The 12,968-nt window shown below is 44.3% G+C and overlaps 1 protein-coding gene across 3 annotated transcripts in view; it reads left to right on the plus strand.

Moving 5' to 3' along the window:
- NT5C2 (5'-nucleotidase, cytosolic II) overlaps positions 1 to 12,968 on the plus strand; it is a 78,279-nt gene that overhangs the window by 49,543 nt on the left and 15,768 nt on the right. For all 3 annotated transcript variants that reach the window (XM_074959429.1, XM_074959430.1, XM_074959432.1), the window contains 4 exons: positions 6,696 to 6,813; positions 7,886 to 7,981; positions 12,111 to 12,202; positions 12,413 to 12,470. In XM_074959429.1, coding sequence (XP_074815530.1) covers positions 6,696 to 6,813; positions 7,886 to 7,981; positions 12,111 to 12,202; positions 12,413 to 12,470 — 364 coding nt within the window. The remainder of the gene's footprint in view (positions 1 to 6,695; positions 6,814 to 7,885; positions 7,982 to 12,110; positions 12,203 to 12,412; positions 12,471 to 12,968) is intronic.

Here is a 12,968-nt window from a genome sequence, read left to right on the forward strand (position 1 = left end):
GTAAGTGCTGTCAGCTGGCTTCTGTTTTCAAAGCTTTGGTTGTTCTTTCGCAATCCATAGTTACATAACCCCTGAACACTGTGTACTGACTGCCCTGAGCTGCTGAAACATTTGTCTGTTGCAGAGCACAGACCTTTAAAATAACTTGTCCTTTTGACATTGGGGACCAACATGTTTGTGGAGGGATGGGGGTCAACTTAAAAAAAGATAGAAAAAGTTGTAACATGTGCTTATATTTGCTGTAATTTTGTTAGAAGTAGGGCTAAGAGACCAACAAAAACATACTGAAGATTGAATGGTTGTGTTTTTGTAGCTGTGCATATTTCACCTGTCACACACTTGTGGGTGCTTTGAGGCAGGGGCACTGTCAGCTGTGTGGGAGCTCACAGCACAACGGATTCTGCATGGCAAGCATCTAAATCTATGACATCCACAGTATCCTACACAAAGTCTATAGCTGTGGCCACAGTGGCTAGGGCTTTGGGGGGTTTCCAGGAAAGTATTTAATTACTTTTTTCTTTTTTTAGTCATCCAGCTGTAGATCTCTCCTTACTGCTAAATTCCTGCACAGATGACTGACCAGAACAAGATATAAAAACACATCAGCCCTGAGTACACGAATATATTGCCACGTTTCCACAGGATCAGTACTATGCCCTAACTTTCAAACAGCCTCTTGGAGGACCCCCTTCAGTGTAGCGGAGCCCCACTTTTTAGCTTAAGGGTAGGCTTCCCAGCCTCACCGCCTCCTAGGCTGAACCTCTGGGCTCCAGCACTCCTGGCTTCACACCGTGAGCTCTGCCCAGCAAGTCCCATTGAGACAGACTCCTAGTTAGAGACTTGTCCACTCTGCAGGGATTAACGCAACTGAGCAAGTATTTCCAGTGACACCAAACACACTTTTCAGAAGAGAGTAGGATTTATTAGTCAGCTGGAACACAGCATTGGAAGTCCTTAGGTTAGCATAGAGAAATAAAGGTTAAAGCATAGCCCATTCTGGTCAAGCCAGAGCAAACCACCAACCACGCTGTAGTGGATTTCATTTTAGGCTCTCTGTCTCTCTCTGTCAGTCCCAGGAGAGAGCAACCAGCTTCCTCCAGTATCCCATACTTTATTCTCTGCTGATCGTGTCTCAGTCCTTTGTTCTCGAGCTGGGTCTCTGCTTAGCTGCCCTGCTGGGGTGAGAGGAGATGGGGGCTCCTTCCTCTTGGTCATTGTTTGCTAGGTGTCAATATTCTGGTCATTGGGCTTTCTTTGGATTCTGCACTGATATGGGGTCACTTTCAGCAGGTTCCAGCCAGTTCCTTAATGATCCTATTCACTGTGGCCCAGACCACAAGGTGACACCTGAACCTCATGTCCTGTCCTGCTTCCATGAGCAGACTTAACACTTTTCCCTCCACTGGGTAACAATATGAAGTGCAGAGGGAAACTGAGGCACACAGAGGTTTCATTAAAATATTACAGAAAATTCCCAGTTTGTCATGTGTATGTAGATAGAGGTTATATAATGTGGCCATTTTCCTGTGTTGTGACGCTGCAGTTGCAGCATCACAATCCTGTTCACACTGTTTATCTCAAGTAGGTGGATCACTTGTCTGAAGCTCATGTTACTGAAATGAGCATTTGCACAGCTTGTGCGAAAATGTCAGTAGCTTGTAGCTCATGCTGATTAATATAGTCCGTACCGTGGTGTAGTGTGTTGTCAAAATGGGGCGTGGGCGAGGTGAACTCTGAAACCATTCCCAGTTGTCTAATTAAAGGAAAGTATATCTTGGATAACATCACAGTAACTGGAGAATGCTATTTATAGTCCATTTCTATCCTCCAAGAGTCTGATTTCCAGTGTGTCTGTTGATTTCTTACACTAGGAAGAAGACTCTTCTTTTCCAGGTGTCTTTAGTGATGACACACAAACAGACTCTTTAAATGAGCTAGTGGCTTGCGTTTTAAAAAAGGGCTGGGGCAAGGAGGCAAGCAAAGTCCAAAGTTTATAGGTGAGGATATGAATTTTGCGAATGTTCAGGGACAGCCTTGTGGTTCTGCCACCTAATCAGAGATCTGGATTTGATTCCTTGTATTGGTATGGCCTGGGAATACCATATAGTCCTTTTGCAACAACCTTTCTTTTTGGCTTTTCAGCTGCTTTCATAGGCTAGGAGGCTAGGAGGTCTTAGAATCATAGCATGTCAGGGTTGGAAGGGACCTCAGGAGGTCATCTAGTCCAACCCCCTGCTCAAAGCAAGACCAATCCCCAACTAAATCAGTGATGAATGTAGATTGGAGAGGGGAGTGCAATGCATAGAAAATGGAATAAGGGTATTTTATGGGTTGCATGATGCACATAGAAAATATGAATCCACTGCCCTTTCCCCTGAAAGATTGTTAGAGAAGTAAGGGTGTTATTTGAAAGATAGCATTGTATTAGCTACAGCCACGCTTTCTTGGTGGCTTACCATGTGGATTGATCGTAAATCCCTTCTGTTTGTCTAAAAGGGATCCCAAAGTACTCTTCAGATTGTACATGTGTGTGTAGGGGTCACTACAGCTGTCTCTGGGCTCCAGAAATGACCATGGCTCATGTCTGAAGTGCTGTTATAGCCGTATCAGTCCCAGGATATTAGAGACACAAAGTTGGTGAGGTGATATCTCTGTTGGTGAGAGAGACAAGCTTTCAACAAACTGTTCCCATAGCAGCAACATAATGCAACAGGGTTTTTAGAAGAAGGGGACTGGTGAAGTTCTGTATAGAGAAAGAAATTACAGTTTCCTTGGGAATTTGGCCAGATTACCAAGGTGAAATCGCATAGCAGTGTTAAAAAAATTTATATGGTCTGTCTGAAGAACTAGGATGACTCCAGCTTCTTCCTGGTGGTGGTGGGGGCTGAGGTGGGCTAGACAGAAAATGGGGGGGAGGCTGCACTATACATCTTGTGGGCGTACCCATTTATTTTTTAACAATACGCATTTAAATGTGTGATTTATCTGTTATCCTCAAAAGAGGAATAAAAACATATACAGACACATCGGGTTTAAACTTTGTCTAGCCTGTGAAGTGAGCAAAGTAGGATATTTGGAAGATTTGGAGACCCAGACCCATAATACAGTAACTCACACTGCGGTCAGTCTGGAGCAGGGGGCCTCAGTGCTAGAGAGGGTTAACTGAAAACAGGTGCTGTAGGAAGTGTTACCCAGACACCGCTCTGTCCTGCATGTGCAGGTGCAGCAGGGACTGTGGCAGGGAGCTGCACGCTGGGGATGCAAACCAGGCAGGGAGGAAGGCCCTTGACTCCAGATAAATCCAGCCTCACAAGGCAAGCTGGACATCCCAGACCTGAGCTTGCTCCCCACCCAGGGCTGGATGGCTGCAGCCGGACAATGCTCTGACAAGCCTCCCCACCAGTCAGCAACCACCCTGCCCCTGCCTCAGGGGTGCTATTTAGGGAGGTGCTCCCCCTCCCAAGTTTCATACCACAGTATAATTTTACAATTTGTGTGTGTGTATGTGTGTGTTCGGAGAGTGTGCGAGGGAGACTCTGTGGGTGTTAGTGGGTATGTGTTGAGGGAGTGTGTTCGGGAGTGTGTATTTGTTGGGGGTAGCATGTGAGAGAGACTGAGCGTGTGTGTGTTGGGGGTAGTGTGTGTGGGAGACTGTGTTGAGGGAGTGTATTGGGGGAGTGTGTATTTATTGTGGGTAGCATGTGACAGACACGGCGCATGTGTGTGGTGGGGGAGTGTACGTGGGAGACTCTGTGTGTGTGTGTGTGTGTGTGTTGGGGGAGCTTGTGTGGGAGACTGCACGGGCCTGAGTGAGAGTGTCAGCATGCTATCTCTTTAAGCCGAGCATTCAGGAGCCTGACGCTTGTTCAGTGCTGCAGCAGCTCCCACTCCTGAGCCAGAGACACCAGCAAACAGGCTCCCTGTCCCCCGACCCCAGCTCAGTGGAGACCCACTCAGGCATGGCCACCTCTAGCATCAGGCAAGCTCCCCCAGTGCCCTGCCAGCCGTGGATCAGCTTCCCAAAGAAGGGAAGACTTAAATGTAAACATGGGGCTCACAGCCTCTGTACTGCCTGCTGCTGAGGAGCCATGTCACACCTCTAGCCAAGGCTGGCTTCAGCAGAGGAGTTGACTGTGCAGATCTCTGCAGCGCAGCCAGGGCTGCAAATCTGTCAGAGGATCCCTGAGCACAAAGGGACTGAATGGAAGAAGAAGACGATTTTCCTCCAGTCTAGGCCAGCGGCTAAAGCCTTTTCTCTGTAGATCAGGTGTGTGTGAGGTCTTCAGGAACCAGTCCGCTTCCCCTGGCTGCTGCAGTTTGCAGGCCGCGGTGAGCGGCAGGTGGGAAGTGAGAGCGAGTGAATTTGGGGAAGGAGAAGTGAGTGTGTCTGCTGTGGGGAGCCTGGCCAGCAGCCACAGCTCTTTCCGCTGTGCCTTCACGGGCGGCCAGAGAGCAGCGGCTGCTGGCCAGGTGCCCAACTCTGAAGGCACTGCCACAGCCAGCAGCTGGGAGAGGTGGCTACGGGGTGGGGGCTAAGGCAAATTTTGGGATGGCTGTAGCCCCCACACGCCCCCTCTAGCACCGCCCCTGTGAATAACTCAGCATGTCCTTGTCCCATGCTGCTTTAATAAACGGGGAAATCTGGGCATCTGTCTTACCCATCTATAATACATGAAGGTATATTTCTTATTGTTCCCTTCAGTAATTTGCCTTTAGCAGCCCTTCATCAAGGGAATTCATTTTTTCTAGACTCTGATCTTTCATGATCTTCACTGTGCTCTTTCTGTTCTGACCTCCTTTTGCTCACTAGCGCTCTAGATCAGACCCCAGAATTTCCTGCACAATCTTGTGCTCTCTTATTTATATTAGTTATTTCTGCCCCTCATTCTCACCCACAACACAATCAATCTCTCTGTTCCTATTGCACAGAGAAGGTCCCATGCAGCAAATGTCATATAACTTTATTATATGTTTACCATTAGTATAGTAAAAGCTTGAAGATTTTGTTAACTACATTATTACTTTTAGGTATCCTTTACTATTAAGTAAGTTAGTATTATAAGTGTGTTCAAGCTTACAATGAATTGTTGCTTTTCTAAGGGATAATAGGCCTTTGTTAAAAATAATAATGAACCCTTAGATATCTGTCAGCCAAATAATACCCTGGAGGACACATGTTACTGTAGAGCTGGGCAAAATCTTTTTGGCAAATAGTAAATTCACTGGCAAATGCAGTATTGGGGGGAACTGAAACTATTTGAAAATTTGGGTCGAATTTAGCAATAGGTTTGGCCAAGTAAAACCTGAAAACAGAAATTTTGGAAGTGTGATAACTCATTTTGAAAATGTCAGATCCACTCCACATTTTATTTTGAAAATGTCGGTTTGAATTAGCATTTAATTAGCATTTAATTTGACCAGAACAAATTTTTGGGGGGTTTTCATGCAGTCAAGAAAAAAAATTCATTTTTGGTTAGAAACTGACCAGTTTTTTTTCCTGGAAACCAAAAATCACTTTGCTCAGTTCTATATATGAGATTCCTCATGACAGTCACCATAATCTATAATCTGTCCCTGTCTAACATCCCTGATTTTCCTTCATGAGCTTCCTCCTTTTCCATCTTTTTTCAGTAGTTTCACATATAAGTTTTCTCCTCTTTGACTTGGTCTCTCTTTTCCACAGCACATTTTCTTACCTGTAGTAATTCTTTGGGGACTGTAGATATATTTATTATTGTTAGCATTTTTTATGACTCCCGCAGCGGTGCTAGGCACCTCACAGAAAAGCATGTCTGTGTTCTGAAGAGTTTATCATTCAAATAGCGCATGTGTATATGACACACACATCTGCTGCCTCCAAATCATTAATACAGTGGGGCCCACTTAAATATATATCTCAACTGTGATGGGAATTATTTGACCTCAGTGCATCTTAGGGGCAGATTCTGTAAGAGTGACAGTTTCCAGGCAGCAAACCTCAACATACTGTCCACAGAAATACAGTGAAGCCATCAAATGATCCTTGAATGAACTTGTTATATAAGGTTCGTTAAATACATTTTCCCTGCACTGAGCTAAGGTGTATTTTATAAATGAAATATTAAAATAATAAACTGGTTTAAAAGAATAACATTTTGATGCAAGAAGGTAACATCTCACAGGTTTCTACGGTACCATATAGTTTTATTAATAAATTATATGCTGACCTGATTACTGTATCTTCTGTGGAAGCCATCACAGCCCACAGCACTTATAAACACCTCCTAGCTGAATTCCTGACACTAATATTAGGCTACGGAATTGTGTCCAGAGTAACAGCTGTAACAGCAGTAAAGAATTTCAGACTCTCTGCTTCTAATAATGAGTATAGAGGGGGTGGGGGAGGAGAGGGAGATGCTGTTTGGAATATATTTCCTCTGAGGCAAAGAGCTCTGATGGACTGACTTATATTTCATCTGGTGCGTTCTGCTTCTGAAATATGAACTGCATTTCCATTCTGCAAAAGGCCTCTAGCATGATCTAATTCCATGATCACTGTAAGCACCAGAGCAAGTGAACCTGAAATAGAGAAGGAAAATAATGACGGAACCTAGTGTGGAAGAGGGAGGAGGGAGAATGGAAAAATTATTTTTAACTGCCTTGTTTTACCATGAGCTATTTTTGTATTTTCTAACTGGAATCTTATCTTGGTACAGTGTATAAATCCCCTGAATATGAATCTCTTGGATTTGACCTGACCGTAGAAAGATTGGTTTCCATTGGATACCCTCAGGAGCTGCTCAGTTTTGTCTATGATCCTTCTTTCCCTACCAGGTAAATGACTAAGAGATACTGATCCAGTCTACTTGTGGCTTTGAATGTTTGTTCTGTGAAGTTCATAGATGTGAAATTTCAAGTTTTCAGAAGACACCTTTTAAGCCTTTAGTTGTGCACAGAACTTTGTTGAACATACCCGATTGACTTGCAGTGACTGACCTCACTTGTGCAGAATTTTTGCACAAACAGACAGCCTCCTTCCTTTCATTCCTCCCACCCTGAGTTGCACTGAGCCTACTGCCACAGGTTACCATGTCCATAATAGGAAGATGGGTCGTAATGAAGCTGTCAGGACGGTTACACTGAGCATGTTCAGTGAATTCACTACCCCCATCATGGGGAGGACAAAGAAGGGTTGCCTATGTGAGGACAACTGGTAGCAGCCTTACTACCAATCAGTCTTGAAGAAGCTCATCGTTTTCAGCAGTCATGGCATCTCCTTTTCCCAAAGGCTAGTGACTAGATAAATGAGCCGAAACTTGTAATGTGGTTTTGCCAGAAAAGATGTAGATCTCAAATCGGTAGCAGGGAATGACACGGCATTTTTTTTGCAGCTGTCACATGCCACGTCTGGCTCTCCTAAATGCAATGGAGAGATGCACAGGACTGGAGAGGTTCCTTCCCCCAATCAGCTCTCCATTGCATCCCAGTAGAATTCTCAAGGAATCACTAGGGCAAGCATGAGAGCCAAATTCTTGACCTTGTGTAGAAAGCTACACATCTTCCCCGATGAACATATAGCTAAGCTTTCTGTTGAGTATAATGATCCTGTTTTAAGATCCATAGAGAGCAGGTCAATTTTACATTTCAACCTGGCAATGCAGGGGGTGGGGAGAGTGGTTACACAGCCAGACAGAGGGATACATTAGAAGTGGATCAGCACAACCCTGCCCCCAGTGTTCAGTTCTGTTTTGGATGGGACATATAAGAATTGGCTCAAATATTCTACTTCAAATAAGCACACTCAAGAGCTGATTTTGATTCTTGCTCTGAGTATGGTACATTTGGCCACTCCTCAGTGATTTCTGAGGCCACTCTGATTTCACATCTTCAATTCCTTCCTTGACAGAGGCCTGGTATTTGATACACTGTATGGAAACCTGTTGAAAGTCGATGCCTATGGGAACCTCCTAGTGTGTGCACATGGCTTTAACTTCGTGAGAGGGTGAGTACTGACAACTTGGCCATTCACTGGTCATTGGCTCTGGTTTGATAAATGGCTTAATAAACCATAAGGAATAGCAGACAATTTGTTGATAAAGAGAGGCTGCTTTTATATTTTTATAGGTTTGGTTCGGTTTACATATAAGAAATTGTGAGTGTTCTGAAGTTAATGATATTTCAAAGTCTAGGAAAAACATCAGTACAGTACAAAGAGGCCTGTATTTTCTAGAGCAGTGGAAATGGGATAGGACATGGCGTGGGGAAGAGTTTAGGATAGGACAGTGTGTGGGGCTTTTTACCTGTGCTGGCATAATTCAGTTTCAGCACCCTGTCATCAGGTAAAATGGTTCAGTTGTGTCAGCCCTTTCTGGAACAGGCAGAAGTCTGCATTGCATGAACAACGGCCAGTGGTTCAGCTCACCAGTCTTTGCTTGAGAGAGGTGAAGGATTGAACTAGTCTAGGAGCTAAATTATTGTAGCTTATGGTTTAGGTCAATGGGAAGAAAGGAGAGCAGCAGAATATGGACCCTGGACTTCAGAAAACCAGACTTTGACTCCCTCAGGGCACTGATAGGCAGGATCCCCTAGGAGGCTAATATGAAGGGGAGGGGGAAAACAACGAGGAGTCCTTGTGGCACCTTAGAGACTAACAAATTTATTTGGGCATAAGCTTTCGTGGGCTAGAACCCACTTCATCAGATGCATGGAGTGGAAAATACTTTAGCAGGTATATTTATACATAGTACATGAAAAGATGGGAGTTGCCTTACCAGGTGGAGGGTCAGTCTAACGAGACAATTCAATTAACAGTAGAATACCAAGGGAAGAAGAATCACTTTTGTAGTGGTAATGAGGGTGGCCCATTTCAAACGGTTGACAAGAAGGTGTGAGTAACAGTAGGGGGAAATTAGTATGGTAAAATTAGGTTTTGTAATGACTCATCCACTCCCAGTCTTTATTCAGGCATAATTTGATGGTGTCGAGTTTGCAAATTAATTCCAGTTCTGCAGTTTCACGTTGGCGTCTGTTTTTGAAATGAGCGGGAAAGGAGTCCTGGAGAGCTGGCTGTATTTTAAAGAAGCCTTATTGAGGGCGCAGGAACAAACCATCCCGATGTGCAGAAAGACTAGCAAATATGGCAGGCTACCAGCTTGGCTTAACAGAGAAATCTTCGGTGAGCTTAAACACAAAAAGGAAGTTTACAAGAAGTGGAAACTTGGACAAATGATTAGGGAGGAGTATAGAAATATTGCTCGAGCATGCAGGAGTGTAATCAGGAAGGCCAAAGTACAATTGGAGTTGCAGCTAGCAAGGGATGTGAAGGGTAACAAGAAGGGTTTCTACAGGTTAGCAATAAGAAGAAGGTCACCTCTATGAGTGGGACCCTTATTGAATGAGGGAGGCAACCTAGTGACAGATGATGTGGGAAAAGTTGAAGTACTCAATGCTTTTTTTGCCTCAGTCTTCACAGACAAGGTCAGCTCCCAGACTGCTGCACTGGGCAGCACAGTTTGGGGAGGAGGTGAGCAGCCCTCAGTGGTGAGAGAACAGGTTATGGACTATTTAGAAAAGCTGGACATACACGAGTCCATGGGGCTGGATGCAATGCATCCGAGGGTGCTGAAGGAGTTGGCTGATGTGATTGGAGAGCCATCGGCCATTATCTTTGAAAACTCGTGGCAATCAGGGGAGGTCCTGGACAATTGGAAAAAGGCAAATATAGTGCCCATCTTTAAAAAAGGGAAGGAGGAGAATCCAGGGAACTACAGACCGGTCAGCCTCACCTCAGTCCCCAGAAAAATCATGGAGCAGATCCTCAAGGAACCCATTTTGAAGCACTTGGAGGAGAGGAAGGTGATCAGGAACAGTCAACATGGATTCACCAAGGGCAAGTCATTCCTGACCAACCTAATTGCCTTCTATGATGAGGTAACTGGCTCTGTGGATATGGGGAAAGCGGTGGACGTGATATACCTTGACTTTAGCAAAGCTTTTGATATGGTCTCCCACTATATTCTTGCCAGCAAGTTAAAGTAGTATGGATTGGATGAATGGACTGTCTACAAGGTAGATAGAATGCTGGCTAGATTGTCGGGCTCTACGGGTCGTGATCAACGGCTCAATGTCTAGTTGGCAGCTGATATCAAGCGGAGTGCCCCAGGGGTCGGTCCTGGGGCCGGTTTTGTCAACATCTTCATTAATGATCTGGATGTTGGGATGGATTGCACCCTCAGCAAGTTCGCAGATGATACTAAGCTGGGGGGAGAGGTAGATATGCTGGAGGGTAGGGATAGGGTCCAGAGTGACCTAGACAAATTGGAGGATTGGGCCAAAAGAAATCTGATGTGGTTCAACGAGGAGAAGTCAAGAGTCCTGCACTTCGGATGGAAGAATCCCATGCACCGCTACAGGCTGGGGACCGACTGGCTAAGCAGCAGTTCTGCAGAAAAGGACCTGGGGATTACAGTGGATGAGAACCTGGATATGAGTCAACAGTGTCCCCTTGTTGCCAAGAAAGCTAACGGCATACTGGGCTGCATTATTTAGTAGGAGCGTTGTCAGCCCATCAAGGGAAGTGATTATTTCCCTCTATTTGGCAGTGATGAGGCCACATCTGGAGTACTGCATCCCGTTTCGGGCCCCCGCTACAGAAAGGATGTGGACAAATTGGAGAGAGTCCAGCAGAAGGCAACAAAAATGATTAGGGGGCTGGGGCACATGCTTTATGAGGAGAGGCTGAGGGAACTGGAGTTATTTAGTTTGCAGAAGAGAAGAGTGAGAGGGAATTTGATAGCAGCCTTCAGCTACCTGAAGGGGGGTTCCAAGGAGGATGGAGCTAGGCTGTTCTCAGTGGTGGCAGATGACAGAACAAGGAGCAATGGTCTCAAGTTGCATTGGGGGAGGTCTAGGTTGGATATTAGGAAAAACTATTTCACTAGGAGGGTGGTGAAGCCCTGGAATGGCTTACCTAGGGAGGTGGTGGAATCTCCATCCTTAGAGGTTTTTAAGGCCCGGCTTGACAAAGCCCTGGCTGGGATGATTTAGTTGGTGTTGGTCCTGCTTTGAGCAGGGAGTTGGACTAGATGACCTCCTGAGGTCTCTTCCAACCCTAATCTTCTATGATTCTAATAGTAAAGCAGTGTGAAAACTGTGTGTGTGATGTTCTGCAGTCCCTATTCGCTGTTAGCATTCTTCTTACCTCTATGAGTAGAAAGTTTAAATAAGAAAAGGGGGGAGTGCAGGGCTTGATGCAAAATGTGTCCAAATAAGTTCCCAAATCCATAATATGAGGCTAGAGTTGATGGAATGGAGAAACAGTTAAATTCAGTAGCAACTGAACAGAAATCCCAAAGAGGCCATCACACAGGCCTTCTGATAAGCTCATCTCAAGCTAACGAGTCTCTGCAGTAGGAAGTAGAAACCTTAAAAAATGAAAGATCAAATGTGTGCTCAAAGCTCTCATACGTATATGTAGTCTTCACAGACTCCAGTGGGGTTGGATAGGTGTAAATGTGCTCTGAGTTTGGTCCTGCTATGTATATAATGAATGCTTTGAATGCAAATAGCATAATTCTGCCAGTGATCACTTAAAAATGATCTTTTCAGAGAATGAGAATAGTTACTTTTTTTTAACATTGCCAGAAATGTTTAATTGCAAAGAGCCTCATTATAGACTCCAGCAGAACAACCTTGCACATTACTGATGAAAGCTGCATGTGGGTGTTTAAAAAAAAACCACATGAAAACTAGGGTAAAGATTAATGATCTTAAACAAAAAATGAAAATGCAGTGGATTTAAGTATCCCCTGCCTATGAACTCAGGGATTAAGGTAAGGCTGTGGTCACTCAACCATTCTGCTTCCCTATGTCAGATTTGTTCGTTTTACTGACCAACCATGGATATTTTTGCCAAGCTAGAGCCAGCATAGCTATGGAGTGTGAACTGGATTCTGTTCTTACTTTTGTGTCACCAACACACTGTTAATTTCCCCCTCAGCATGGTAAAACTAGGTGTTGATTAAAGCTTGAGGGAATCTTGAGTTAATTGGCCCTTTTATGATCATATTCTAAGAACTATAGAGTATGCTATTGTTTTATTCAGTTTTTCCCTTTACCATCTTGTTTTTCAGGCCAGAAACTCGGGAGCAGTATCCAAATAAATTTATTCAGAGGGATGACACAGAGAGGTTTTACATTCTGAACACGCTGTTCAATCTACCAGGTAAATCCCTAATTAGATACTGTAGGGCTTGATCCTTCATCACGGAAATGAATGGGAGTTTTGCCATTGACTTCCTGACAGCAGATTCGGACCTGTGCAGGTGTGCTTTGAGTTACATGAACACCTCTCTTCCTCCAGACTCCTACCCCAAAAGTTATTTTAATTTATGATGTTTCTCTTGTTTTAAAATTCTGCTTTGTTTCTTTGCAGAGACCTACCTGTTGGCTTGCCTAATAGATTTCTTTACTAACTGTGACAGATATTCTAGGTAAGTTTATTGCCTGATTTTATAAAACTAATGGTATAGTGCAGTCTTGAATATATGTTTTAAATAATAGATGCACGGTACAGCACAAAGCTGCTCTACCGAGGTCCAATCTCCCACTAATGTCAATGCGAATCTTTCCATTGACATCACTGGGACTAAGATCAGTCCTCTTTAGCTGTTTAATATAAAAGTGAATTCCATGCTGATGTGAAGTGTCTATTAACATCTCTGGAGACTGAAAGCCTAGACCAATTGGATGCAGTAAAGACATTGGCAATGCAGCTCTTCCTCACACTGTGTCCCTGTCTCAATGCACTGGTTGCCACAACTTTGCTGTGGAGAGACCACCTCTAGATATGAACCTTGTAAATGGTCAGTTTCCATTTCCACTCTGTTCTTGGCGCCTCAGCTAAGACTCCAACAAATAATGCTAAATGAGTTGGAGGTTTGATGACGTGGAAGTTTGTGATCTGAGACCACAAACTTACTACAAACACA

The sequence above is a fragment of the Natator depressus genome, chromosome 7, assembly GCF_965152275.1.
Source record: "Natator depressus isolate rNatDep1 chromosome 7, rNatDep2.hap1, whole genome shotgun sequence".
Lineage (NCBI taxonomy): Eukaryota > Metazoa > Chordata > Testudines > Cheloniidae > Natator > Natator depressus.